Raw genomic sequence first — 24,301 nt, forward strand, 5'->3', positions numbered from 1 at the left:
TACAAAACACAGTATATGTTAAGGTCAAGTTTTCAGGAAGAACAGATATTTAAAAGAATTATGGGCACAAAAGTGGTGACCTGTGGTCTCAGACTTTCCTCTCTTAAGAAATTATAAATGGCTTTGCTTCCAATTGTGGTGTGTTTTTTTTTTCCTAAGAGTAGTACAACTCATGATTGTTTATTGGGAACATAAAGAAAAACCTCCTCAGTATGATATATTTCCTTTCAGAAAAAAATAATTCTTAAGAAATGTATAGAATCTCATGGGATTAATGGGGATTTCCAATATTTTGTGTTTTTTTTTAAAGAGTGTATTTATTTATTTATTTATTTATTTATTTATTTATTTATTTGACAGGGGGGAGAGGGAGAGCACAAATAGAGGGAGTGGCAGGAAGAGGGAGAGGGAGAAGCAGGTTTCCCACTGAGCAAGGAACCTGAAGCAGGCTCAATCCCAGGACCCTGGGATCATGACCAGAGACAAAGGCAGATGTTTAACCAACTGAGCCACCGAGGTACCCCAATAGAATTTCCAATATTTTGTCCAAAATTGGGAATCAATTTAGGAGAGCAAGAAAACAACTAAGCAAGGCACTGTAAGATACCAGAGAGCAGAAAGGTTAATACAGATGGTTACTCAAATTGTACAGAGAAGTTGATGTTACAGGAAGGGATATTCCAGGGAATCAAGAGAAAGAGTAAATTCTAAGTCCACAATTTGATCAAAGAATTACCGTTGCTGGCTCAGGTTTTGCGTCCTGTTATCACGTGTAGTTTTTCAGCCCCAGGACAATGGGCCTTTTTATACTTTCCTTTCCAAAGAATCTTTTCAGAGCCCTCTATGTCTTTATTTCTCAGACTGTAGATGAAGGGGTTCAGCATGGGTGTGACCACCGTGTACATCACTGAGGCTGATGCACCCAAGTGGGAGCTCTGGGGAGCAGCAGAGCTAAGGTACACACCTAGGCTCGTACAGTAAAATAAGGAGACAACGGAGAGGTGAGATGCACAGGTGGAAAATGCTTTATACTTGCCCTGAGCTGAGGAGATCCCAAGTATGGAGGAAACTATCTTACAGTAAGAGTAAAGGATCCCAATGAAGGGACCAACAGCCAGCAACATACCTGTAAAATATATCACCATATTATTAAGAAAGGTGTCAGAACAGGAACGTTTTATCACCTGAATGAGTTCACAGAAAAAGTGGGAGATTTCCACCTCTGTGCAGAAGGACAGCCGCAACACCATGGAAGTGTGTAACAAGGAATCCAAGACACTCAGGACCCAGCATACCAGAACCAGCAGTCCACAGAACCAGGGGTTCATGATGACCATGTAGTGCAGGGGATGACAAATGGCCATGAAGCGGTCATAGGCCATCACAGTCAGGAGGAACATGTCTAATCCTGTAAACAGTATGAAAAAATACATCTGCGTGATGCATCCTGCAAAGGTTATGACTTTGCTCTGAGTCTGGATGCTCCACAGCATCTTGGGGATGGTGGTGGAGGTGAAACAGATGTCTACAAAGGACAGGTTGGCCAGGAGGAAGTACATGGGGGTGTGGAGGTGGGAGTCAGAGCTGACAGCCAGGATGATGAGCAGGTTTCCAAACACAGTGATCAGGTACATGGAAAGGAAAACCCCAAATATAAGGGGCTGCAGTTCTGGGTCCTCTGAAAATCCCAGAAGAAGAAACTCTGAAACTCCTGTAAGGTTCCCTGGCTCCATGGGTTTGGGGTAGCTACCAGGATATAGAAAAATAAATGATTAATTTCACACAAACTAGTATTTTTGTAACCTAACATATATGATACCACTTATATTTCAGAGTCAATAAATTAATTTCAATATGTGTGTGTGGTCTTATCCCCTTTAGGGCATCCCTAGCACCAATTCACATTTTTATACACAAATAAGAATTCTGTAATCAGTCTGTTCCCCAGCATAATGTAGATTCTTGATTCATTGAGAATATTTTTCACTCCTTTAAGGGATGGATACTGAGCGTCGTATGTGTTCCAGACACAGTTTGGACAATGATTATAGGGTGCTGATAAGCAATGTCCTTATAACCCTAGGATGGAAGAGAATATAATCAAATACTAATAATCTAATAACATGTCAGATGGCGACAGAAGCTGTGAAGATAGGGAAAGCAGGTGTAAAGGAGAGAAGTGATGGGGTGTTATTTTTTTACTGGATGTCCACAAGACTTGCAAAGAAGGTGACATGTGAACAGGACCTCGAGATAGGAAGGGAGATTGAGGTTATCTCAGGAAGTGTACACCCAGCAGGGGTAACAGCCAGTGTCAAGGCCCCGAGGAAGCTGTTTGAGTCAGAAAACCAAGGCTCAAAAGAAAACCAGGGCATCAAGGGAAAGGAGAAGAAGGAAACAGATGAGAGGTGGTGGCAGTGCGTACTGAGGAACGAAGCAGCCACCCTGCTATGGCTGCAACTTCAAGACACAGGAATTCCTCACTTTATTAATTTTGCAAGACTTTCTTAATTTTGTTATGAGATGTCTCGTGAGGCAAAATGCACAACCTGTTAGTAACTTCTGTTGATTGAGTTCTGGCCCCTGTCAATAAGAGTTACTTTGGAATATGTGAGCCCTAATAGCCCTGCTCTGAGGACTGCCCTCAGTTCATAGCACACACACACACACACACCATGACCCTCTGTGGCCTCCTGGGCTACTGACTGCCTTGTCTTTTTCACCCCAGGCACACTAGTTAGGCCAGCTGCGGACACACATCAAGCTCGCCAGATCTTGTTTTCTTTCTCCTAAAGAATGCAGAAGTGGTACCCAGCAATTCCTATGGGCAATAAACTTGGGGATGCCTATCGATATGCTCATTTTCTGATATCAATTTAAAGGAACATGGGCAGTCTGTATAGTAAAGACAGAGAGAAGAGAGAGGAATGACACAGACATGAGAGGAAAAACAGATCCAATAGTGCAGGAGGCCCTCAAGAGACCAACCAGGAGGAAGAAAAAGTGTCTTTGGTTCTAGTGACGTTCCTGCTCTCCTTAGATCCCCTTGATGCCTGGCAAAAATAATAAGGGAGCAAAAAGATGAAAATAGTGATATTTTCATGATGTGAAACATGTTATAGATGGGATGCTCTGAGAGGAAAATGAACAAAAGGTATAAACCAACACTTCACAGCAGGAAATATACAAAGTAGAACAGCAGGTGGGCTGTTTTAATATCAAGGAGCAGAAGGCTTCCTTTCCTGGTGGCCGGTCCACATTTATTTGACCAATCGCTGTTTATTTGGCTTGTTGAGGGGTGAGGCAGGCAAGCAAGTCCCTTCCTCACTTGTCTTATGTGACATCTTTTATTTGTTATTCCTGTCCTTTGGGTTTTGATGTTTTCAACAAATCCAATGGACACTCTCTAGTCCTGGTCCCCATCTTCACCCCAGATCCTGTTCTATATGTCCTGCACCTGCCATAATAATCCATCCTTACTCAAGATGTGATTTTTCCATGAGTACATTATGTCACACACACATTTCTTTTATTGCCCTCTGCCTTTGCCAATATGTACAGGACCAAGTGAGCAGACACTTGATGCTCATTGTTCCTTGTTCCCTTTGTTTTTCCCAAGCTATGGGAGTATATGTGCCTTTATGTAAACACACACTGAAGAAAGCAAAGACCTATAGAATAAGAAGGATGGCAAAGGTGATGAAACTTGTTAACATGGGTGACTTCACCCAACTGTATTAAACAAAACCAAAAGGAACATCAAAAACGTGTTGTGGTGAGAACTGGGTGTCATACGCAAATAATGAATCATTGAACACTACGTCAAAAACTAATGACGTACTGTATGTTGGCTACTGAACATAATTTTAAAAATTTTAAAAATGAACTGAACATGATAGACCACACACTCATTGAATAGTATCAACATCAATTAGTAGTTAATTTAGTGAAGACCTTGACATAAGAGAATATATCGTAAAATGTATCTAGAACTTTCTGACACACAGCAAATGTTCTGTAATTATTTTCTGAAAGAGTCAGGAATTAGGTCACAGTAGACACAGACATTTAACATATGGGGAGGTTGTACTTCAATTGGAACAGACTGGATTGTTGAATAAAAGTTGGCACAAATGGCTATCTGTCTGGAAGGAAATGAAGTGGTTTCTGATCTTACGCACCTTTAAGAAAATCAAAGGGATTAAAGACACTAGCATAAAAGTAAATAATGCTTTGCAAATGAACATATAAAAAAGTACAGATAAAATCTATAGGCAGGCAAAACCATCTTGATTAAAGTGAGAAAATTAGAAGCAAAAAGGAAGACATTTAACTCTACCAACTTAACATTTTTAAGGTAAAAAATTCCCAACCAAAAATTAGTTGATTAACAAATTTGTAAAAATCATTTGAAATGCATCTAGCTGTGGGAAATAGGCATGAAATGTATGGACAAATTATAATGATGGACAACGGAATGAGGATCCAATACATGAATCTTTGCTCAAGGTGAGTGATAGTTTGAGAAAACAACAAGAAAGATTTCTCTCTCACACCCAGCAGTGGGGAAAGCCCAGGAAGAGCTGCCTTGCTGATTGGGACTGGACTTCTTAACTGGCAGTGAAAGGGGCACTTTCTAATTTGGGGGACAGAAATGAGAAGTGTGGAATTATGGGGAAACAACTTGAAGGCAACTATAAATATTAAAAATACAGATATTCTTTAAAATAGGGTTTCTCGATCTCTGTGCTGACTGACATTCTGGGTCAGATCCTTCTCTGTTGTGGGTCTCCCTGTGCACGGTAGCATGTTCAGCACCCTGGACTGGTGATCATTTTGGAAGATATACAAGTACAGAATTGTTATGTTGTACACCTGAAACTAATAGGATGTTATGTGTCAATGGTACCTCAATAAAAACAATTAAGCAATTGAGAGAGCCCAATATGAATGACCAGTAGATTTGACCACACAAAATTCATACACTTTCATACATTCTCCAGAAATACATTTTTACGTATATAAAAGAACTAAATGGCCAACCGTCAGTTTATATAAAAACTCCACTTCCTTGGTAGAAAGGATCATATTTTTTTATTTTATTTTATGTCATTTTATGTTATTGTATTTTATTTTTTAAAGATTTTACTATCAGTCAATCTCTGCACCCAATGTGGGCCTCAAACTAACAACCCCAAGATCAAGAGTCGCGTGCTCCACCAACTGATCCAGCAAGACACTCCAAAGATGAAATTTTTAAAAAGGAATAAAAACACACTTATAACACTACCCAAAGCAAAGGACTTGCACAGACAATTTTTAACAGAGAACCTACCAAATGAACAACAAACCCACAAACACAGTCAGATTCACAGGTTCTAAAACAATGCAAAGTAAAGCTCATTAGCATACCCATTTTCATGTATTACATACTATTTTTTTCATGTGAATTCCCAGAATGAAAGAAGAAAAAGTGTGTATGTTTCATGCATCACTATTATAAGGATGTGTTTGCAATCATCCCTTGGTCAAGATCTTTCTCATCCATGTGGAAGCATAGTCTAAGATCCTCCATCTTAAAATAAGAGGACATGCCCTCACTCCACTGTATATCTCTCCACAGCTAATATCCTATTTGTGGACTCTCATTCATGAATAAGATTTTTGCACTTCTATTCTACTTTTACTGGAAGCATCTTAATGCCTCTCAATTCCTTCTAATTGGCTTCCATTAATACCATTTAATTATCAACATTACTACTTGCACTTCTGATTGCAAGGTTCACTTTTCTTTTTAGCATCCTACATAAATACGTTAATTTATTGGTAAAGCCAGCAAACAACTACTGTGATCTGTGGCATCCTGGCTATGCTGGATGGATTCTCAGTGACCTTAGGTAGAAGACTTGGCTTCTGTTCCCTCTCATCCTCTCCTGCAGTGCCTGCTGTGCTCTTGAACTCACCTTCATGAGCACTCAGAGAGCAAGCTTTCTCTTTGCAAGTCACAATTCCTCTCTGGATAGTTGATGATTGAGATCAAACTCTGTCTGCTGACAAGACAGCACGAGGGCATCAAGCATCGGTCTCCCAGCCAGATGTAGGACTCTGAAAGCAAGAACAATGTTCTGTCCAACCAAAATGCCCACACTGAGGTTCTGTAGCAGAAAAGGGATTTACAGCTCCCCACCTCTGCTCATTAGGCACATTTCTCTCTTGGTGCTCCCACCTATAAGTGCATGATTTCTCCTGGGGAAACTGGTCTGGACAGAACGGAGTTATTTCTGGGTGAGTCTCTGTTCCTAGGAGACCACTTTGTATGCCAGGTGAATTCAGTTTTTGTTACCTTTTCTCCAATAATTATCCCGTTTCCAGAGGTCTAAACCTCCCAGCACTTAATCACAACACTGACTTCAAGTTTTCTCAAAAGTCTAATACTGAAGAATTCATCTGACTATTTCCCTTGGGTCTTCAAAGCATTGAAATTATGGTGGGGACACAATCCCTGGTATCTTTAGAAAATTACTATTTCCTTTTTCAAGAAAGGGGAGACATTTTTTCCTTTATTCTAAAATCTTGGTTACTGCACTCCTTGGCTTCACGATAGTTTAGCCAAAACAATTAAGAATATCATAGTTAGATCACAGGTTAAGAACAGGCATTCAGCCCCTTATTATGAAGTGTTTATTAATTGGAAGAGATACATTTACATTTCATTCACCACGACCTAGCTTAGCACCTCATAGGGCGTGTCACACTTATTTTTGACAAATGTTCATTCTCTGCGGTAGTACTTTTATGAACTCCATTCTCTATTGTAGAAATGGGGCTCAGGGGGATTTACGTTCTGCTCTAATGTATAAAGCAAGGAGGGGATGGAGTTTTGATTAGAATTATGTCAGAATGCTTTTAGTTCTGAAATCGTGGCATGGTGGTTCTCAACTGGGGATATTTGGCCATGTCTGTGGGCTGCTCCCAAACACCCGTAACCCACAGGCCAGCACCCAGCAAAAGGAATTATCCAGCCCCCATGTCCACAGTGAGAAGGTGTGAAACAGGATTCTAGACCAGCTCTTCTCTACCTTCAATGTGCATACAAATCACCAAGGTTTGTAGTTCAAACGCAAATTCTGACTCATCAGGTCTCCAGTGGGCCCAGAGACTGCATTTTTTTAGAGTTTTTGTTTGTTTGTTTGTTTGTTTGTTTGTTTATAGAGAGAATGAGCAGGGAGAGGGGCAAAGGGAGAGGAATAGAGAGGATGTCAAGAAGACTCTGTGCTGAACATGGAGCCCCAAACAGGGATCGATCTCACAACTCTGAGATCATGATCTGAGCCAAATCCAAGAGTCAGCTGCTTAACTGACTGAGCCATCCAGGTCAGCCTAGAGCCTTTGCATTTCTAAATAGCTCCCAGGTGGTGGCGATGCTGCAGGTCCTGGTCTGAGGGGCACAGTTTGAGAGCAAAGCTGTGGTCCTGTATTAGAGTCACGTGTAGGTAGTTTTAGGTCTTCTCCACCACGAATCTTCCTTGCACATATTTTTGAATGAATAGTTTTTCACTCACTCTTTGGGTGGTGAAAAATTCTATGCTCGTTTTTTTTTTCTTTGCTCTTTTTTTAATGTTTTTTTTTTATTATTATATTATGTTAGTCACCATATAGTACATTCCTGGTTTCTGATGTAAAGTTCGATGACTCATTAGTTGCATATAACACCCAGTGCACCATGCAATACATGCCCTCCTTACTACCCATCACCGATCTATCCCATTCCCCCACCCCCTTCCCCTCTGAAGCCCTCAGTTTGTTTCTCAGAGTCCATAGTCTCTCATGCTTCATTCCCCCTTCTGATTACCCCCCCTTTCTTTATCCCTTTCTTCCCTTACTGATCTTCCTAGTTCTTATGTTCCATAGATGAGAGAAATCATATGATAATTGTCTTTCTCTGCTTCACTTATTTCACTTAGCATTATCTCCTCCAGTGCTGTCCATGTGGCATATGCTCGATTTTTTAAACAGAAGGGCTCTTGATGGGTATTAAGGAAGGCGCATGATGGGATGAGCACTGGGTGTTATACATAACTAATGAATCGTTGAACACTACATCAAAAACTTATGATATACTATATGCTGGCTAGCTGAACAAAACAAAAAATTAAAAATAAGAGTTAAGAAAGAAAGAAAGAAAGAAAGAAAGAAAGAGAGGGAGGGAAGGAGGGAGGGAGAGAGGGAGGGAGGGAGGGAGGGAGGGAGGAAGGAAGGAAGAAGGTGGGCTCTTGAGGGGTATCAATTAATATATACAAAAAAGATTTTGTAGTAGGCAAAAGAAGGGCCTCCAAAAGATGTCATCGTGAGGACCTTTTGAAAATATTAGCTTATATACCAGGGTAATTAAGATAGCAGTTGGAATAAAGCTAGTAGTCATAATCTTAGGAAGATAAGCCTGGATTATTCATCGGACTAGCATAATCACAATGGTCCTCTAAGTGTGGAAGAGTGAGCAAGAAGAATGGAGTCAGACAGACAGTTGAAACTACTGTTGTGCTGATTTCACAGGTGGAGGAAAGGCCATGAGCCAAGGAACGTGGGGGCCACTAGACACTGGAGCAGGAAAGAGGATGTTCTCCTCCAGAGCATCCAGAAGGATTCTGGCCCACGCACATCATTATTTTAGCCCAATGGCATCCCTTTCATGCTTCTGATCTCTAAAACTTTCAGAGAATTATTTGTTTTTAGACACTAGTGAGGTAATTTGCAACAACAGTGAAAGGAATCTAATACAGATATTTATCCAATAAGATATTGTTTGCAGGAACTGAGTTTGAGCCTCTCAAATAATTCAGTTAGCTTGCCTTTGGCCAAGGCATTGTGTGTTGAAATCCCACATTACATCGAGAAATTGGAGTTAATTTGGAGATATTTGGCCCCATCAGATGGTATGGAGAATTTCCCAGTGCATAAATGTAAATATGGTTCAGATTTTTTTTTTTGCCTGATAATTTACTTTTTTGATACTTTTTAAAAATTTTTATTAATTTATCTTATTCACAATTTTGAGGACTTTGAGGCATTAAGATAAAAAAGCAATCCATTATTACAATTGTCACCCTAAATTTTTTTTAGATTTGTTTACTTATTTGAGAGACAGAACGAGAGAGAGTGGGGGAAGGGAGTGGCAGAGAGAGGGAGAGAGAAACAAGCAGACTCCACACTGAGCATGGAGACTGGTGTGGGGCTCTTTCCCACGAGCAGGAGATCTTGACTTGAGCCGAAACCTCGAGTCGGATGTACTACTGACTGGGCCGCCTAGGCACCCCATCCTAAAGGATTTTTTTTTTACATTAATCACTAATTCTACTTTAAATCTTTGTGTCAAAATTTCTACATTCTTTCTATTTCATGTTCATGCAAACATTCCTTTTCATTTCGATCTTCTGCAAATTTCTCTCAAGTTTTCTTTCAACATAATAGTTGGAATTATAAATCAGTGTATGTGTGCACACATGTGTGTGAGCATGTTTATTTGAAAGAAAGATGTGCATGAGTGCACACACTCACATACACACACACTCTTCACTCTCAGATCTTTTCTATGGACTCAAGAAAGTGTACTCAACATTTTATTTATTCCTCACAACTTTCATTTCAAGTTCCACATTACCTTCAGAAATAGGAAATGGATGTCCAGGTGAATAACATTTGTAACAATAACATAAGAATGCAGGTAAAACTTCCTGGACCTTATCTCGAGTTCTTACAGATAGACCCATAAAGTAGGTATGCTTTATTCAACTATGGCACCTTTATTTCAGCAAAATGTACATTTAATATAAGTGCAGCTTACTATATGTAATTGTACTCCAATAAATTAGTGAGAATTTTAAAATTCTAATGGTGTACAACTCATACTGGATCAAAAGCACCTATAGCTGAGTCCCACCTGACAGGGGTGGGAGAAATGTCTTATAACTGGAAAGAAAGCCAAGTATCACATATGGACATAGAAATAGCAAAATTCAATTAAGGTAATTTACATTTGGTAAATTATTTTTTCCCTAAACTGTAAGATTAACCTACATATATAAATGAAATAAATATCATGTATTAGTTGAAGAAAGAAGGGAACTACAACTCCACACAACATCGTGGATGACCTTTAGAAATGCAATGTAGAGACTGAAAAGTAGTGCGGAATAGGTCAGAACAACTGCCCACCAGACACTCTCATTCGATAATAAAGGTGTTATATGAAGACACGTGTTTTCAGAATGGCTAGTTATGCAGTCCTAGCGAAGAGATGCAATTATAAAAGCAACCAGAACTGAGAGAAATTATAAAAATTTACTTTTTCCCATTCTAAGCATTTGCACTGATATATGGGGACAGAATTCATGATTTCTCTACTATTGAAGTTTATCAGACAGAGCAGAAGCTTAACAAAGCCAGGTACTTAAACATATGAAGAAGTTCAATTCAAACACATGGAATTTCTGGAAAATAAATAGAAGGAGCAGATTCTAATTCCACAGCCTGATCAGAGAATAGCAGTTCCTGGCTCTGAGACTGGGAGCCCTGCAATCATGGGCACTTCTTCAACCCCAGGATGATGGGCCCTCACATCACTGGAACCCCGATGATTCTTTTCAGAGCCTCCTTTATGTCTCTGTTCCTCAGGCTGTAGATGAAGGGGTTCAGCATGGGGGTGACCACCGTGTACATCACCGAGGCCACTGCACTTGCATGGGAGCTCTGGGTAGCAGCAGAGCTAAGGTACACTCCTAGGCTGGTACAAAAAAATAAGGAGACAACAGAGAGGTGAGATGCACAGGTGGAAAATGCTTTGTACTTGCCCTGAGCTGAGGAGATTCTAAGAATGGAGGAAACAATTTTAGAATAAGAGTAAAGGATCCCAGAGAGGGGAGCACCAGCCAGCAGCATAGCTGCAAAATACATCACCACGTTATTAAGGAAGGTATCAGAACAGGCAAGTTGGATCATCTGATTGAGTTCACAGAAAAAGTGGGGGATTTCCATCTCTGTACAGAAGGACAGCCGCAACACCATTAAAGTCTGTAACAAGGAATGAGAAACACTCGTGATCCAGGACATCAGAACCAGTAGTCCACAGAGCTGGGGATTCATGATGACCATGTACTGTAGGGGGTGACAGATGGCCACAAACCGGTCATAGGCCATCACAGCCAGAAGATAGATGTCCAACCCTGAAAAGATTATGAAAAAATACATCTGGGTGATGCAGCCTTTGTAGGTTATGACTTTGCTCTGAGTCTGGATGTTCCACAGCATCTTGGGGACGGTGGTGGAAGTGAAACAGATGTCTACAAAGGACAGGTTGTTAAGGAAGAAGTACATGGGGGTGTGGAGATAGGAGTCAGAGACAACAATCAGGATGAGGAGCAGGTTTCCAAACACAGTGATCAGGTACATGGAGAGGAAAAGCCCGAATATGAGGGGCTGCAGTTCTGGTTCCTCTGATAATCCCAGAAGAAGGAATTCTGACATCCTTGTATCATTGCCTGACTGCATGTGGTTGCAGTGACTATCAGGAAAGAGGAAAAAGACAACATCAATTTTTCATGAATAGCATTGCTCACATGGTTGAAATGCAACAATTTATATTTTAGAATCAAGAACTTAATTTCAGTATCTTGTGTAGGGACTGTCCCCTTTGAAGAGATTCCCTCCCGTTCCATCTCTGATTAAGCTTTCTGTCTCATTTCCCGCCTTCCCCCACAGAGGTCACGTATTCTACTGTTTTATTAAGAATATCTTTCATGCATTTGAGGAATATGTATTGAGTGTCAAACAGAGGCCAGGCCATGGCTAGCCATGAGTAGAGGGTCCTGAATATGAGAAGCCACTATAATTCAATGATAGAGAAAACCAGTGACGAATAAAAATATTAATAATATATCAGAAGCTGTACCAGATTGCATTCTCATCAACAGTATAAGAGAGTTCCCCTTTCTCCACATCCATTCCAACACTTGATGTTTCTTGCCTTGTCAATTTTTGCCATTCTGACTGGTGTAAGGTGGTATCACAATGTGGTTTTGATTTGAATTTCCCTGATGACTAACGATGTTGAACATTTTTTCATGTGTCTGTTAGCCATTCGTTTGTCTTCTTTGAAGTGTTTTTTTCATATCTTCTGTCCATTTTTTGACTTGATTATTTGCTTTCTGGGTGTTGAGTTTGAGAAGTTCTTTAGAGATCTTAGATACCAGCCCTTTATCTGTAGTGTCATTTGCAAATATCTTCTCCCATTCCGTGGGTTGCCTCTTTGTTTTGCTGACTGTTTCCTTTGCTGTGCAGAAGCTTTTTATTTTGATGAAGTCCCAAAGTTCATGTTTGCTTTTGTTTCCATAGCCTTTGCAGACATGTCTTGAAAGAAGTTTTTGCGGTCAATGTTGAAGTGGTAATTGCCTATATTCTCCTCTAGGAATTTGATGGATTCCTGTCTCACATTGAGGTCTTTCATCCATTTAGAGTTTATCTTCATGTATGATGTGAGAGAATGGTTGAGTTTCATTCTTCTGTATATATCTGTCCAATTTTCCCAGGACCATTTATTGAAGAGACTGTCGTTTTTCCATTGGATGTTTTTTTCCTGCTTTGTCTAAGATGAGTTAATCATAGAGTTCAGGGTCCATATTTGGTCTCCCTATTCTGTTCCATTGGTCTATGTGTTTGCTTTTGTGCCAATACCATGCTTTCTTGGTGATCACAGCTTTGTAATACAACTTGAAATCAGGCAACACGATGCCCCCAGCTTTGTTTTTCTTTTTTTACATTTCCTTGGCGATTCAGAGTCTTTTCTGGTTCCATACAAATTTTAGTATCGTTTGTTCCAACTCTTTGAAAAATGCCATTGGTATTTTGACCAAGATGCCGTTGGAAGTACAAATTGCTCTGGGCAGCATAGACATTTTAACAATATTTGTTCTTCCACTCCATGAGCATGGAATGTTTTTCTGTCTTCTGGTGTCTTCCTCAATTTCTTTCATAAGTGTTTTGTAGTTTCTAGAATATAGATCATTTACGTCTTTGGTTAGGTTTATTCCAAGGTATCTTATGGTTTTTGGTGCTATTGTAAATGGAATTGATTCCCTAATTTCTCTTTCTACACTTACATTGTTAGTGTATAGAAAAGCAACTGATTTCAGTGTATTAATTTCGTATCCTGCCACATTACTGAATTGCAGTATGAGTTCTAGTAATTTGGGGGTGGAATCTTTTGGGTTTTCCACATAAAGTATCATGTCATCTGCAAAGAGAGAGAGTTTCTTTCTTCTTTGCCATTTTGAACACCTTTTATTTCTTTTTGTTGTCTGATTGCTGAGGCTACGACTTCTAGTACTATGTTGAACAACAGTGGCCAGAGTGGGCATCCTTGTCATGTTCCTGATCTTAAGGGAAAAGCCCTCAGCTTATCCTCATTGAGAATGATATTCGCTGTGGGCTTTTAATAGATGGTTTTTATGAAATTGGGGAATGTACCCTCTATCCCTACACCCAGAAGAGTTTTAATCAGGAAAGAATGCTGTATTTTGCAAATGCTTTTTTTTTTTTGCATCAATTGAGAGGATCATATGGTTCTTATCCTTTCTTTATTAATGTGTTCTATCATATTGATTGATTTGTGAATGTTAAACCACCCTTGCACCCCAGGAATAAATCCTACCTGGTCATGATGGATAATCCTTTTAATGTACTGTTAGATCCTATTGAGATGTTTGGCATCCATATTCATCAGGGATATTGGTCTGTAATTCTCCTTTTAGATGGGGTCATTGCTTGGTTTTGGGATCAAGGTAATGCTGGCCTCATAGAACGAGTTTGGAGAAAACAGTATGGATGTTCCTTGAAAACTTAAAAATAGAGCTACCCTATGACCCAGCACTTGAACTACTGGGTATTTACCCCAAAGATAGAGATGTAGTGAAAAGAAGGGCCACATACACCCCAATGTTCATAACAGCAATGTCCACAATAGCCAAACTGTGAAAGGAGCTGCAATGCCCTTCAGCAGATGAATGGATACAGATGTGGTCCATATATACAATGGAGGAATATTGCACAGCCATCAGAAAGGATAATTACCCAACATTTGCATCAACATGGATGGAACTGGAGGAGATTATGCTAAGTGAAATAAGTCAAGCAGAGAAAGACAATTATCATATGGTTTCACTCATATGTGGAACATAAAGAATAGCACAGAGGACATTAGGAGAAAGAAGGGGAAAATGAAGGGGAGGAGATCAAAGGGGGAGATGAATCATGAGAGATTATGGACTCTAGGAAACAAGCTAAGGGTTTCAGAGGGGAAGGGATTGGGGGGATGGGTTATCCTGCTGATGGGTATTAAGGAGGGCACACATTACATGGACACTAGGTGTTATATGCAATCAATGAATCATGGAACACTACATCATAAACTAATGAAGTACTGTATGGTGACTAACATAAGATAATAATAATAATAACAACAATAATAAATCACAGGTGTCATTGGTATGAAGAGAAGAAGAGTAGGTATCAAGAAGAGAGGGGATATGAGCGTCATTGTGTAATTGGAGTTCAGACAAGACCAGTAAACAAGATGACATTTGAACAGATACCCTAGGCAAGAGAGGGTAGGAGCCACAAGCATGTCTGGGGATGTGTGTGCTGGCAGAGGGAATGGCGTCTGCAGAGACCCTGAGGATTGAGCTATTTTGAGCGACTGTGAGCTACTGAGTCCAAAAAAAGGAACCAAATGTTCGAAGGGGAATAAGCAGAAGAGGGATGAGAAATGGTGTCAGGCAATTTCAAAGATGTAGGTCACTTTGTTGCTGGTTAAACTTCAAGAAAAAGGAGTCACACACCCACACTGTATACTTCTTGTATTTTATAATCTACTTGCAAAGGTGTCCTGTAAATTGAAATAGAGCCCCTCCTCAGAACCATCTGATGATTGAATTCTGACCTTTGTAATATAAGAGTCATCTTGGAATATATTAGACTGTGAACCCGAGCTCTTGGACTCTTCTCACTCCACAGGCAGACACACATGCACACACACACCCACACACATGCACACACACACAAACTTACACACACCCCAATTTATTGCTCCCTAGGCTGTGTTCCTACCATGACTCCTCATCCCCAGCCTCAAAGATGAACCTGGAGCGGCAGTAACTCAGGCTGTCCATATCACTGATCATTCCCCTAAACAATGTAAAATGCTACCTGACATTCAAATTTGCAAGCTTCCCATGGACAGATATATTTACCTATATAAAATTTAAAACTTTTTATGGACAATATATCCAACCAAAAGTCAATAAACAATAGTCTGTCACTGCGTGAATTGCTGCAAGCTGCAGAATAGACATAGAGATTGTAGATTTATAATAATCAGGAAATGTAATAATGAACATGGGGGTCAAGTGCAGAAATATTTTCTCCAGTTTAGTAATGGTATAAGAAAATGACAAGAAATCTGTTGCACACTCATCAGCCTGTGAGATACAGAAAGATCTCCAGCACTGATTTGGTTGGAATTTTTAAACAGGTAGCAAAAGAATTTTCTCTAATTCTGTTGTCAGAAATGTGAACTGTTACAATGGGGAAAACACCTAAAGACAGCTATTAACATGAAAAGAGACATGTTCTTCAGCTCAGAAATTTGCAGTCTCAACACTATTGACATTCTGGTCCAGCCTGTTCTCTGTGGTGGCCTGTGTCCTGGGTTTGTAGGATATTTAGAGCATCCCTGGCCTCTCCTGACAGCTCTCACAGGACTCTGAATTCTTCAGTGTCCCCCTGGGGAACAATATTTCCTCCAAAGGAGAAACAGATTTTTAACATAATAATCTCTAAATATTTTTGTAGATTGTTAGAATAGCAATGTATTAAGAAAGAAAATGCTTTCACATTGTAAGTAGTAGCACGGCCACATCATGAAATACTATGCAGGTCCTGAAATAAGGAATCAGTTCTTCTCTAGCAGACTGGAGGCAAGTCCATGAGATATTATTGAGAGAGAAGAATGGAAACAGGTAGGAAAAAAGACTTCCCTAAAACTTAAAGAGCATTTATGATGAGCACAGGATACCACTCATCCATTTTTACAGTGTATGAATGGGTACGTGTGCATCGTCTAGGAAGGGAAGTTTTAGACACTAAGTACTTAAGGAATAAAGGGGGAGTGGGATAGACTGCTGATGGGTAGTAAGGAGGGCACATATTGCATGGTGCACTGGGTGTTATACGCAACTAACGAACCATGAAAATTTACATGAAAAAAATAAAAATTAAAATTAACAAATTTATTTAAAAAAGATTGTCAGGAGGAATGACATTAGGTCAAGTGTAGTGTTTTCAAAACAACTGTGTGAAACAAAATTCTACGAGAATCTATAACTAATGTATATAAACACATAAAGGAATAATTGTGTGCTATCAAGATGGGTCACTAATTCCAGATTTAATGTCCAAAGACTTGGAATAAAAAGAATATGAGAGAATGACTTTTACAACTTGGGAGCAAGCACTCTCTAAGTGATCATTTTTTTCTTACATAAAGATATTAAGACTAAAATATGGAAACTAAAGGTGGTATCTTCAGTCAAATGAAAAGAAGAGATGATGGTCAAAGATGACGCAACTGTTAGAAATGGATCTCAACACACAGAGAGAAAAAGACCCCTGGGGAATGACAGAGATGCAGAAACAAATGGGAAATACATATCAAGGTGATTTATTAGCACTCAGGGTACAAGTTACCATTAATTTTCAATTTTTTTATTGCAAGGATTGAGAAGTGAAGAATATTAGTGACAGATCAGTTTTTCAGGATTGATAATAAATCAAAAAAGCAATAAAGAAAACACCATATAACCAAGTGATTGATTTGAGCCCACACTACTAATACACAATTCCCCACATTTACGTCTATACATACACAATAGAACTTCATGCAAACAGCAAAGTTGGTAAAATAAAAACAAAAACCAGCTCAACTCATTGTTTGAAAGAATGCAATAAAATACGGGAATAAAAAAAACCCTGACTCTACGGTACAAATGGAAAGACCTGGTAGAGACAATGTACACTACAGAAAAGCAATGAATAACTCATCCAGAAATATATTCAGCTCCCTGGATAAAGAAATCATTGCAAAGCAAAGCTCCTTCACATTGTCTATGGCCATATCACCCAGAATGCACCTGATCTCATCAGATTATTGTTTTCATGCAAATACACAGAGTAACAGGGACCCTGTGAAAATGTATGTCTCATGAATTACTGTTGCAAGGTCCTATCTGCAAGCAATAAATTGGTCTAAGTCTTTCTCATCAGTATGGAAACAGAGTCCAATATGCCACATTTAAAGACAAAATGAAATGCCCTGACTTCATTGGACATCCCGCCATCCCTAATATTCCTACTCCCTTTAATTGCAAAACTCACGGGTTGTGTTCAATTTTACTGGACGTACTTTATGCCTCCCGCCCCCTCACTTCATTGTCAACAATCACCCATGCACTGGTGAGCTCAATGTTCTACTCTTTCTTTAACATCCTCAATGATTCCATTAATTAGCTCATCAGGCAAGCAAATGAGCATAGAGAGTTCTAGGTTCTGGGCTAGGCTGGTCATTGTCAGCTGACCTCAGGTCAATGCGCCAGGCTTGGATTGTCTCTGACCCTTTCCTGCAGGACCCGCTGGGCTCTTGGACTCACCTGAATGGGAACTCTGAAGGAGGGGTCTCTGTGTGAATTCCTCCTTGGTGGGGATGTTGGTGACTAAACTCTGTCCCCACACAAGATGGTAGGAAGGAGGCTGCTGTCAGTCTCCCGGCCAAACTTAGAACTCCAGAAGCAACAACCAGGTCCTGTACAGCCCAAGGTGGCACAGGCAGAGGGACTGTCACACAGGAGATATTTAGAGCTTCCTCTGTCTGTTCATGAGGCACGTTTCCCTCCTGCTCCTGCTCCCCCAACCTCTAAGGACATGATTTCCCCATGGGACACTGGTGTGGACACAAAGGAAAGTATCCTGGAGATTCTATGTGCCCAACAGACCAGTTATAGCTGAGTGAATCCAGAGTTAATTACTCCTTCCTGGGGAACTCCACTGCTCCCAGATTTCAGACCTCCCGGCACCTTACCCCAACCCTGACTTCAACTATTCCCCAAAGTCTAGGACTGAGCAAGCTGTCTGGATTAGACCCCTCAGATCTCCAAAATGTTGATTTGTGGTGCAGACACTGCCCTGCTATCTACCATAAATTGTTGTTTTCCTTTCCAACAGTGAGGACAACTGTTTATTTGGTATGAACCTTGAACCGCTACCTACTTCAGCTGCAGGACTCATTTGCCAAACAATTAGGAATATCATTCTTGTAAATTAATACCTGTCATTTAGTCCTTCCCTGTGAAGCATTTGTTAAAGTAAAAAATACAGGGGCGCCTGGGTGGCACGGCAGTTGGGCGTCTGCCTTCGGCTCAGGGCGTGATCCGGGCGTTATGGGGTCGAGCCCCACATCAGGCTCCTCCACTATGAGCCTGCTTCTTCCTCTCCCACTCCCCCTGCTTGTGTTCCCTCTCACTGGCTGTCTCTATCTTTGTCGAATAAATAAATAAAATCTTTTTAAAAAAGTAAGAAATACATTTAGACGTATTTTGCACTATATTATGATCTTGGAATGGTAAAGTACATTCTTCCTGGTAGCCTCCAGAATGAACCAAGGCTTGCAAATGCAAATGTTTTTAGCCCGATGAGTGTCATTTCAGACTTCTTATTCCCTGACTGCTAAGAACATAAATGTGTATTAAAACACTAACATAATCATTTTACGTAGTAGCAGGAAATGAATGCAAACATCTATACAATAAAATTTTGCTCAGGAAACTTAGATTAAGCAATTGTAAGCAAGTGTTCAGTCCTTTGACAATTGGTCATGTAGTGTTTCCTTCCCAAAGACTGCTTTCAGAGCCCTTTTCATGTCTGTGTTCCTCAGGCTGTAGATGAAGGGGTTCAGCATGGGGGTGACCACCGTGTACATCACCGAGGCCACTGCACTTGCATGGGAGCTCTGGGGAGCAGCAGAGCTAAGGTACACTCCCAGGACTGTGCAATAAAATAAGGAGACAACTGAGAGGTGAGATGCACAGGTGGAAAATGCTTTATACTTGCCCAGGGCTGATGATATTCCATGTACGGTGGAGACAATCTTAGAATAAGAGTAAAGGATCCCAACAAAAGGACCCCCACCCAGCAGGACAGCTGCAAAATACATCACCAAGTTATTAAGAAAGGTGTCAGAACAGGCAAGTTGGATCATCTGATTGAGTTCACAAAAAAAGTGGGGGATGTGGAAGTGTGTACAGAAGGAAAGCCGCAACATCATTAAACTTTGTAATAAGGAATTCAGGATACACACGATCCAGGACACCAGAACCAGCAGTGCACAGAGCTGGGGGTTCATGATGACCGTGTAGTGCAGGGGGTGACAGATGGCCACAAACCGGTCATAGGCCATCACACTCAGCATGAAAAAGTCTGAAACAGCAAAGAGTATAAAGAAATAAATCTGTGTGACGCAGCCTGCATAGGTTATAACTTTGTTCTGTGTCTGTATATTCACCAGCATCTTGGGGACGGTGGTGGAGGTGAAACAGATGTCTACAAAGGACAGGTTGGCCAGGAAGAAATACATGGGGGTGTGGAGGTTGGGGTCCACGCTGACGGCCAGGATGATGAGCAGATTTCCAAACACAGTGATCAGGTACATGGAGAGGAAAAGCCCAAATAGGAGGGGCTGCAGTTCTGGTTCCTCTGATAATCCCAGAAGAAGAAACTCTGAAATTTGGGTGTCATTGCCTGGTCCCATGTGGTGGGGGTGACTTCAAGGAAAGAAGCAAAATGCATGACTAATTCTAACACGAACTTGTATTAGTCACAGATTTCAATGCTACTTTTTAAATTTTGTAGTCTAGAAGTTCATTTTAATATGTCGTGCATGCATCTGGTCCCCTTCAATGAATCGCATATATCAGGAGAGTAATGGATTTTTTTCCAATCCTTTTTTTCCCCAAAAGGCCATGTAGTATTCAGTTTTAATTAAAAATATTATTCCCAATTTCAGATATATAAATTGAGTGTTGGCAATGTTTTAGGAATTCTATAGGCAAGGAGTATAAGGAGCTAGAGAAAAAAAAATCCCTATCACTCAATGACGGAGAAAGAATAAATTAACAAATAAGAAAATTAATTACATTTGTGGTGTGGCAGGTGGTAATATGAAAACAGGGATAAAGTAGAGAGTGAAAAGGGGCATGCTATTTTCACGGGTATGGAGGCCAGTTCTGCAAACATTGTGACATTGGAACACAGACCTCAAGTAAGAGATGGAGGCAGATCAAGGATTATGGGGGAAATGTGTGCCCAGCAGAGGGAATGGCCAGTGCAAAGGCCCTGAGGAAGGTACTTGTTTCCAAGGTTCAATTCAAAGAAACAAAATCAGTGCTGCGGGGGGAATGAGCAGGAGGGAGACTGAGGAGAGACACTGTCAGACATGCTGAGGAGGGAAGTGGCCTCTCTGCTACCTCTGAACCCTTATGGCACAGGGACTTCCTTGTCCACACTGCCTCTCCCTCTGTGTTCATTGTGTTGCAAAGGCCTCCCGTGAATGGAACCAGATCTCCTCTTGAGTGGCCTCTCTTGATCGAGTTCTGGCCCCTGTGTTATATCACCTTGGGATTTATGAGTCCTGGCACCTTGTTGTGGGGACTTCTTACACTCTAAAGTCACACACACACAGGACACCATGGCCGCCTGTGTGGTGTTATTCCCCTGTCTTTCTCAGCCCCACCATCCTGGTTATGCTGGGAATGGATCTAACCCAAGTAGCCAGATCACTGATCTTTCTCCTGCAAAGTGCAGAATTGCCAATTCTTAAGCCTCCCATGGATAAATTTTATATATATAAATAAATATGTATTAATAGTGTAAACCCCCAAAAATGAGAAATGGATTAACCAACACTTCACAAAAGAAAGTATACACAATACAACAAAAGTTGGGCATTTTTATATCCAACATAGAAGACTTATTTTTCCTGTATCTCCTGCATCATTATTTGGCCGGTTCATTTCTATGGGGTCTGACAGGAGGTGAGGTTAGCCCCTCCCTTTTCTTCCACGGCATCACTTACTGACATTTTTGGGCTTTGTGTATTGATCTCTCCTTTGACAATCCCAATGGGCACACTCTAACCCTCATTCTGGATTTCATCCAATCTGCACAGGCGTCCCCAGACATTGGTCTGTAAATCCTGCCCACAGCATGACAATTCTATCTTTTTGTTCTCAATAATTTGCTTCATATCATTCTGTCTGTGGACAACATATCATACACACACTTAATTCATTGCTCTCTGTCCTCACTGGTATGATTCATGATTCAAAAGTGCAGGGACTTTGTCTTCTTTCTTCACACTTGTTGTTTTCACTAAGTTCTGTGGATTTATGCATTTAATATATAAAGACCTACAATATGAAAAGTTATAGAATGAAAAGTATGAAGGGATCACAAAACCTGGTTAAAACATAAAATGAGTAGTTTCAAAATACCCGTCCCAGGCAAATTTGTATGAAAATCCAAAATGAACTGAAATAGGATAAAACATTACAATCATTAATGATATCAAGATAGATTAATAATTAAATTACCAAAGTCAAAAACATAAAAGAATATAATATATAATGTTCCTTGAATTCTCAGTTTTTATTTGTTAAATGAGTTAGAAATTAGGTCTCAATGTATAAGGACATTTATGACATGACAAGGTTGTATTTCAATTTCATTGGAAAAGGTCAAATTATTAAATAAATGATGGCATAAGGGACATCTATCTGGAAGAATATGAAATACCTCAGATCTTACAAAAAAAAATCAATAACTTAATCAGGGAAACCAAAAAACATAGGGATCCCTCACTCTGAGCTAAGTTGAATTGGCTCTCAGGAGATGACTAGTCAATGTTCTTGGCTTCCATTCTCTCTGACCCTGTCATCCATGGTCCACTGGGGTGTTGGACTCACCTGGCTGGGTGTGTGACAGGAAGGTGTCCTGTGGAAGTCTGAATTCCTCCCTGGACAGCAGATGATAGGGACTTAAACTCTGTCCTCAGCCGAGGCAGCAGGAGAAGCATCGGCCCTCAGGCAGAATTAGGACTTGGAACAAACAGACAAGAAGCATGGCCCTTCCTGTCCAAGGTTGCACAGGCTGATGGACTGGAGATAAGGACCTTTTTCTAGCTCCCTGTATCTGTTCATTAGGCGCATTTCCCTCTTGTTACTCCAGCCTCTATGCACATGATTCCCAAGTGGAAAAGTTCTTTGGACAGAAGGGATGTTTTCCTAATGAATTTGGTTCCCAAAAGACTAGTTTAGAGGTCATGTGAATCCAGCTTTCAGGTGGTTTTTTTTTTGTTTGTTTTGTTTTTCTTTTTACAGCTCTTCCTTGACCTTGTTCTCTTCTTTCTCTGTGAATCTCCTAGGATCTTACGTTAGATCGAAGCTATAATTTTATAAAGTCTAAAACCCAGTAACCTGCCTGGATTAGGTTTCTTTATTTTCAAAGCAAGACAGCTAAAATAAAATAGCACTCAGATCCTGTTCTGCAGCTTTGACAGGACCTTACTGACATTCTGCTTTGCAGCCCTTGCAGAAATAACTTCTTCAAAATGTCCTAAATAAGATAATTAACTGCAAAGCATTTGTCAATATCACGGGTAAGGGGCACTTAGGCCATATGCCCCAGATGACAGCAAGAAAAAAGCCCCATCTTTTGGGTTTTCAATGTAGCGTATCATGTCATCTGCAAAGAGTGAGGATTTGACTGCTTCTTTGCAGATTCGGATGTCTTTCATTTCTTTTTCTGTCTGATTGCTGAGGCCAGTACTTCTAGTGCTGTGTGAACAGCAGCGGTGATAGTGGACATCTCTGATGTGTTCCTGACTTTACGGGAAAACTTCTGTTTTTCACCATTGAGCATGATATTAGCTGTGGGCTTTTTGTATATGGCTTTTATGATATTAAGGTATGTTCCCTCTATCCTTACACTGTGAAGAGTTTTAATTAAGAGAGAATGCTCTTTTTTAAAATTATGTTCATTTAGGCACTCTAAGTACATCATTAGTTTTTGGTGTAGTGTTCAATGATTCATTAGTTGCATATAACACCCATTTGCATTGGCACAGATGGAACTGGAGGGTATTATGCTGAGTGAAATAAGTCAAGCAGAGAAAGACCCCCCCAAAAAAAAAAAAAAAAGATAGTAGAGCACACACATAAAATAAATACCTGCAATTAAAAAGTGCATACAATGAATTGTTCCAGAGTGTAAAAAAGTATTATCAGAGCCTTTGAGGGTTCATGCCTCTCAAGAAATAAAGAATGCGTTCATAAAAAAAAAAAAAAAGAATGCTATACTTTCTCAAATGCTTTTTCTGCATCTATTCAGAGGATCATATGGTTCCTTTCTGTAATAATGTAGTCATCACACTGATTTGTAGATATTCAACCACCCTTGCCACCCAGGAATAAATCCCACATGGTTAGGGTGAAAAATCCTTTTAATGTACTATTGGAACCTATTGGCTAGTATCTTGGGGAGAACTTCTTTTTAACTTTTTATTATGTTTTGCTAGTCACCACACAGTACATCATTACTTTTTGATGCAATGTTCCATGATTCATTGCTTGCATATAACATCCAGTGCACCATGCAATATGTGCCCTCCTTAATACCCATCACCAGCCTATCCCAATCCCCCAGCCCCTCCCCTCTGAAGCCCTCAGTTTGTTTCCCAGAGTCCACAGTCTCTCATGGTTCATTACCCCCTTCATTCTTCCCTTCCCACTCTGACCGATCTCCCTGCTATTCCCTATGTTCCATAAATGAGTGAAACCATATGATAATTGTCTTTCTATGTTTGACTTATTTCACTTAGCATAATCTCCTCCAGTCCCATCCATGTTGCTGCAAATGTTGGATAATCGTTCTTTCTGATGGCTGAGTAATATTCCATTGCATATATGGACCACATCTTCTTAATCCAGTCATCTGTTCAAGGGCATCTCGGCTCCTTCCATGATTTAGCTATTGTGGACAATGCTGCTATGAACATTGGGGTGCATATGGCCCTTCTCTTCACTACGTCTGTATCTTTAAGGTAAATACCCAGTAGTGCAATTGCTAGATCATAGCTCAATTTTTAACT

The 24,301-nt window shown here is 40.2% G+C and overlaps 3 protein-coding genes across 3 annotated transcripts; all 3 read right to left on the reverse strand.

The window, feature by feature from the left end:
* Nucleotides 1-746: 746 nt before the first annotated feature.
* LOC125283816 (olfactory receptor-like protein OLF4) lies at nucleotides 747-1,733 on the reverse strand. The gene has a single exon (XM_048227247.1). It carries the CDS (start codon nucleotides 1,731-1,733, stop codon nucleotides 747-749), a length of 987 nt encoding a protein of 328 aa, XP_048083204.1.
* Nucleotides 1,734-10,611: 8,878 nt separating this feature from the next.
* Nucleotides 10,612-11,544, reverse strand: LOC113249196 (olfactory receptor-like protein OLF4). The gene has a single exon (XM_026490713.3). It carries the CDS (start codon nucleotides 11,542-11,544, stop codon nucleotides 10,612-10,614), a length of 933 nt encoding a protein of 310 aa, XP_026346498.2.
* A 7,408-nt stretch (nucleotides 11,545-18,952) lies between these two features.
* LOC125283774 (olfactory receptor-like protein OLF4) lies at nucleotides 18,953-19,906 on the reverse strand. The gene has a single exon (XM_048226987.1). The coding sequence runs from the start codon at nucleotides 19,904-19,906 to the stop codon at nucleotides 18,953-18,955; it is 954 nt and encodes a 317-aa protein (XP_048082944.1).
* Nucleotides 19,907-24,301: the final 4,395 nt, after the last annotated feature.

The sequence above is a fragment of the Ursus arctos genome, unplaced genomic scaffold, assembly GCF_023065955.2.
Source record: "Ursus arctos isolate Adak ecotype North America unplaced genomic scaffold, UrsArc2.0 scaffold_14, whole genome shotgun sequence".
Taxonomy (NCBI): Eukaryota; Metazoa; Chordata; class Mammalia; order Carnivora; family Ursidae; genus Ursus; species Ursus arctos.

Coding starts and splice junctions, on each gene's coding strand:
- LOC125283816 (XM_048227247.1), bottom strand. CDS start 1,733: ATGGAGCCAGGGAACCTTACAGGAGTTTCAGAGTTTCTTCTTCTGGGA.
- LOC113249196 (XM_026490713.3), bottom strand. CDS start 11,544: ATGCAGTCAGGCAATGATACAAGGATGTCAGAATTCCTTCTTCTGGGA.
- LOC125283774 (XM_048226987.1), bottom strand. CDS start 19,906: ATGGGACCAGGCAATGACACCCAAATTTCAGAGTTTCTTCTTCTGGGA.